Source organism: Populus nigra, chromosome 16 (genome assembly GCF_951802175.1).
Source record: "Populus nigra chromosome 16, ddPopNigr1.1, whole genome shotgun sequence".
NCBI lineage: Eukaryota > Viridiplantae > Streptophyta > Magnoliopsida > Malpighiales > Salicaceae > Populus > Populus nigra.
In genome coordinates, this window is record NC_084867.1 from 3672343 (window position 1) to 3678277 (window position 5935).

A 5935-nucleotide genomic window follows, 5' to 3' on the forward strand; every position below is an offset into this window, starting at 1 on the left:
TCTACAATTGGTTTGGTGGTCTTCTTGGGCAACAATCCAATTTCATGGTCCTCTAAGAAGCAACAAACTATTTCTCGATCCTCAACTGAAGCTGAGTATCATGCTTTATCGTTCACCTCTGCTGAATTGGATTGGATAAAACAGTTATTAGCATTTCTACACATTTCACTACTTGGTGTGCTTGTTCTTTTTTGTGACAATCTGTCAGCCATTGCCTTGTCTTTCAATCCTGTTCAGCATTAAAAGACCAAGCACATCGAAGTAGATGTGCATTTTGTTCGTGAAAGAGTTTCACGCAACCAACTCTCAGTGCAGTTTATTTCCTCTCAAGAACAGTTTGCTGATATTCTTACCAAAGGGTTGAGTGCTCCTCTATTCTGCACTCATTGTTGCAATCTCATGCTTGGTTTCTCCAAGTCTGATCATGAGGGGGAATGTTAGAGTATATTGCTTTATATATTGACACTTGTCATAATCATAATATAGCAGTCAGTTAGTTAGTTAGCTGAAGGTTGTTAGTTTGTTAACTACAACTATATAAACAATTATCTCGTGTGATTGAGAAAGAAAGCTGAATAAAGAAAAGGAATTCATTTAGTCTCTTCACTTCTCTCTATTTTCTCTCTATCTGATTGCAGTAATATACAAGCTTATAGTCTTTGTTTTATACAAATTAACAATTATAGGAGTAATATTATAGACAGATTTGTTGATCTAGTACTATATATATTTGCATGTATTCTTCATTCAAGAATAAGAGAAATAATAAACTCTTCTTGATATTTGATTCAAATTGAAGGCTTAGAGTCTATTGGACTCTAGAAATGGGCCAAGCATATCCATGATAGATGGAGATATAAAAGTTAGGTTACATATAAAATATCTTTATTCTACCTAGAAAAAAGTTAATGAAAAATATAATGACATGTTCCATCTATAGAAAATAACCTTAAGGTATTGACATATATTAGAAGACCCTTTATTTTTTACAGCACAAAACATTTTAGATAATTACTTCAACACTTAATAATTAATCATGACAGGATGTATCTATCCTGTTAGTTTTTTGTTGTGTTTATATGTTAAAATAATCTTACATGAGCAAGGTAATCCATATTATATATCTTGCACAAATAAGATTTTTTAAGGAAACAAAGAAAACAAATGAGCACCCTTGCATTAAATGCACTTTCTTCACTTATTTTACATGGAGTCAGGTCCTCTTTTCACATTATCAGATGCATGAAGATAACGAGAAAAATGGATCCAACGACCGCAATACCCTTAGAGAAAGCACGACATAGCTAAACTCACAAACTTAAAAACGGAAGACTAATATCCTTGTAAATAAAAACATATAAAAAGACGAATGAAACAAGTTTCATTATTTTTCTAGAGCCCATTGCATACTAGCTATCATATTAGCCCCCAAACGAGCATGCACAGAGTATTTAATAACTTAGCGCCTCTTATTGGCTGGCTCCTTCTGAGCATTGAAGTAGACGGTGGCAACAGGCAGGCCCAGGTCCAAATGAGCAGCATAGAGTCGAGTGTTGAAATGAGAACGGTTCTGCGGTGGTTCCACCATGCTCCCCAGCGGCATCTTCTGCTGGAAAAGCACCAGTATGTAGCGATGAATTCCCACCGGCGGACGAGGCCCAACATAGGAAAGGATCTCTTTCCCTGCAAACATTAGTTATACCAATTACCCAACAGTACTTGGCACCATGCAAACTGAATTGTCCATGTTTAATGTTGCGCACTCACATTTGTTATTTTTTCATAAATATTTGTCAAGCTCGTCCAACATTTATAGATATCAAAGCTTATTTGCAACATTTACACAGTATAAGAAGTGATGTTCGTACTTTCTTTGAATTTGCGTATAGCTCGATATACTCTGAGAGGAATGGTGATCTAACTAAAAGAGTATCTCTTTCTTTCTCTGCTATTAATAAGAAATAAATTTTCAAAAATTTATGTTTCACTAGCTAATGATAATTAAAACTGTTAGGATTGCCACAGATTAACACATGCAAATTATTTATATAAGGGAATGCACAAGTTGGGGAGTAAAGCATCATCTACATGAACTCAATTTTTAGGCATAGCACATGCTTGCCACGTGGATAGCTTATAATATGCCACGTATCAGTAAGATAATAGCTTCCACCAGGCTTTAGAGGTGGAAGTGACAGGTGGCATGAGACGTGTAACTTCAGTGGCAACGTTGGGGGTGATACTTGTAGCCAATGCAGACACCCACTTGTTAATAGGATTGTACATGCAATGACGGGGAACCGGGAAAAATTGCATACGTTACCAAATGCACACGTGGCAAGAGAAGAGAAATTACTGCCAATATGCCACCCTGGGGTCATGTCTGCCAGTGAGGAAAAAATGAAAAATATTCCTGCCTACTTTCACTCACACAGATGTTAATTCTCATAAATGAAACTGTGGGGATGGTGTTTCCTGCTGGCTAAATTTTGTTTCAGATACTATAAACTATCTTGTTAATTATTGCTGTGATGTAAACTTCGAGCTGCGGGACATGAAATAGTGTGTGCTTGCATGTCGTTTTTTCTTTTTCTTTTAATTTTCTGCCAAGCATTTGCTTAACAGTAAAGAAAAACAAAGAACTGGAAGTTTTGGCAGTAAAGAGGCATGACTAGCTATGGAAGCAGGTGGGAGACACAGTAGGTTTTGTCAGTGCTGCTTCTACTGACTACCTGCCATTCATGACCATTGATTTTCTAGCAATAATTCTTGCAATGATATAAGAACTTTTGGCTTTGTACGAATACGATGATCTTCTTTCTACTAATTAAAAAAAACAAATACAATAAATTTCTTCTTGAGATTAATTTGTAACATGAACAAACAACGAAGAAAAATGTAGAAAATAAGCTCATAGATTTTGCGTGCATGCAACTTGTATATGGTCATGAAAAGAGATTTCAAGTTTTTCTTTCTGATCTTGAATAAGTTAAACAAGAGAAAATTAAAGAGATCATAGAAGGGTCGAAATTAGTTTGTAAAGAAACAAATGATTTTTTCGAAAAAACAGAGAGAGAGAGGTAAGGTTTCATATATTTTCACCTCGAGTAGGGTTTGTGCCCCCAGGAATGTCCGCAACGATCCTACAATAAGAAGCAAAACGTTAAGTTTTATGTTTTTCCTTAACTATAAATCTAGATCACAAGAATCATCCAACGTGTTTTTTCTTCTTTTTTTTCCTGCAAAAGCACATACCAATGAACCCACTCTCGCATTCTGGGTTCACTAGGGCTGGGTGCATCAGGATCAGTCATCACCTGCAAGAACCATATCATCAACTTGTTAGAAATATGTATAATCATCTGCAAGAATCGAACACAGCATCCCAGCAGATCGACATGCACAAACAAAGAGAAAAATAACACAGTACATATTATTTTAGCATAAAAGACATCTGCATGCAAGAACATTAAAAACACAAGCAGCTAAAAATCTAACCAGAGTGTACAGCTCGTCAGAATGGCCAGAAATGGTCACTTTGGGAGGGTCCACGGACAAAGAAGGCTTAATATCACACCCATTGCTAACATGCTTTGATCCATAATAAACAGACATTTTTACAGCAGGGACAAACATATCAACCACATCACCAATAACACGACCAACAACAAGAGGATCAACAGAGGCAGCCATGGAAAACGAAAGCAAGATCAAAGCTAAAGAACAACTGCAAGAGAAGAGTAAGAACAAGAGGAGAGAAACCCCTCTTAAGATGGTTTGCTGTGTGACTCAAAAGAGTTTCCAGTGCCTAGCTTATATAGAAGCGTAAAAGGTGAATTGGCGTCGTGGATTAGTGTGACCTCCTAGCCATGCATAGGGCAACATAAAGTTAATAGAAGCAGAGACTGCCACATGGATAGCAGCCCTCTGAAACAAAACCACTACCATTTTTGTTTCTTTGTCTAACAAGTGGTTTAATCTCCGCCGTTGAATTGTGTTACCGCCTTACAAATGTACACGAGCAAGCGAAAAGGTATCTCTCTGTTGAGAAGCAGAATAAAACAGTGGTTTTGGGGTTAGGTACAGTATGGTAACAGTGGACCTGAAAGCACTGCAGCATAGCCTCCTTTTAGTTTTTGACCTTTAACGGGCATTCAGTGACCAATGGTTGCTTGACAGCAAATGAAATGCCAGAGTGACAATGACATGTTTGATGGTTTGGAGTAAAATTGGGAAAGAGATAAAATTATCCCGTTACGTTGATTAATTTCTCAGTGAAAACAACACAACTTGAAACGCCCTGTTATCATACCGAATTCTGTCGTTTTATATTTTCCTATTTTGTCACATTCATTAAATTTATATACTATTATATCAAATGGATCTGGTTTTATTATATAATAAAAATGACTACATTTTAACTACTTATTGGGTTTGCTAAAATTACAAAATGATAAATTGGGCTACTAAGCTTTAAAAAAGTATGTGTTAACAAAAACCTTATTATTATGAATAATTAATTTAATAAAACTTGCACAATGTGATTAATTTGGTCGATTAACTATATACTATTTAAATTTAAGCATAAAAATAAGGGATATTTTTGTATCAATTTATGCATTAATAAAGAGTGAGTTTTTTTTATTTGAAAGATTTATTTTTATATTAATTTGGTGAACTTATAAAAATAAACTCTTTTACATATATCACTAAAAAATTGTTAAATAGCAATGAAATTACCCACAAAATATTATCCGTTAGTAATGTCTGATTATAATGGTGACAAAATATTTTGTTGGTAATTACTAATGAAATCACCAACAGAATAAAAATAATAAAGAAATGAAGAAATATTATATCTATAATTTTGTCATTAAGATTACATGTCATAAGAACAAATTGATTGATGATATTTTTCATTGTAAAATTATATCGAAAATCTCATCGATAAATTTAAAAGTGTTATAACCAAAACTTGATGTCCATGTGTAAAGTGTAAAAATAAAATGTTCCACCAATCAAATATTATGAAGATGCATCTTCTAATAAAACTAGTTCATTGAAAAATACTTGTGTTAATTTAAACACAGAGAACCCTATGTTCCTTATAAGAGCATGTTAGAAAAGATTATTGGCTCAAAATCTAGTTCTAGCAACATATATAAAGTTGTAGGTGATAATACTAATCGTTATAGGAGTATGATGATGGATGCAATGAGAATAACCATGGTTATTCAAGTGAAGGTTCATGTGTAGATGAAGAATCAAATATAGATGCAACTAGATTTTTTAAACTTCGCTCACAATGCATGGAATCCACCCTTATTAAAGGGGTCGAAGAGGGATATTTTTTTTTATTGGGGACAAATCTTGACCCTTGATTCAGCCCGGAAAAAACTCAACCGTTGGCTTAAAGTGGTCATCATTAACTGTCAAATTTTGGCAGTTAAAGGCTATATGAATTGGTCTTTTTTTACCAGCGCCACGACCACTGTGTTATTAATCAGCCTGAAGGAATCATACCGGGGTATGATTAAATGTCAAGCCATCATGGTAATGTATGTTTTGTCAAGTTTGGTGAAGAGATGAAGCATTATACCCCTGAAAAGTAGTCACCATTGTAGCTTTTTTTGGTGAATAGAAAGAAGAAAACGAACAGTAATCAGACGACATGTCGTCTAGTTTTTCATATTTTTTTGGTACTGTTTGGTTAAAACGCGTTGTTTCATTTAAATGAAATGGTGTCGTTTTAGCGTTTACCGTTTTAATTTAGGGATTTAACCAAAAATCAATTTAGTCCCTCAACTTTTGATTTCTTTTAATTGCACCCCTAATTGACCTAAAACTTTTAATTTTATACAATTTGCCCCTGCCATACTTCAACATCAATCCTGAATTTTAGCGTCTTTTTCAATATGGTCCTTGATCTTGGATT

General features: G+C 34.6%; 1 protein-coding gene across 1 annotated transcript; it reads right to left on the reverse strand.

Annotated features, from left to right (window-relative positions):
- Positions 1–1459: 1459 nt before the first annotated feature.
- On the reverse strand, positions 1460–3711 carry LOC133675337 (protein MOTHER of FT and TFL1). Its single transcript, XM_062096687.1, has 4 exons — positions 3499–3711; positions 3256–3317; positions 3103–3143; positions 1460–1683 (listed from the first exon to the last, which is right to left on the reverse strand). The coding sequence occupies exons 1-4, from the start codon at positions 3691–3693 to the stop codon at positions 1460–1462; spliced, it is 522 nt and encodes a 173-aa protein (XP_061952671.1). The 5' UTR covers positions 3694–3711.
- Positions 3712–5935: the final 2224 nt, after the last annotated feature.

What these genes read in the sequence shown, in the direction of transcription:
- LOC133675337 (XM_062096687.1), bottom strand. Translation starts at nt 3,693, where the DNA reads ATGGCTGCCTCTGTTGATCCTCTTGTTGTTGGTCGTGTTATTGGTGAT. An exon ending in CTGACGAGCTGTACACTCTG is followed by an intron (nt 3,318 to 3,498) that starts GTTAGATTTTTA and finishes TGGTTCTTGCAG; the next exon opens with GTGATGACTGATCCTGATGC. An exon ending in ATGCGAGAGTGGGTTCATTG is followed by an intron (nt 3,144 to 3,255) that starts GTATGTGCTTTT and finishes TTCTTATTGTAG; the next exon opens with GATCGTTGCGGACATTCCTG.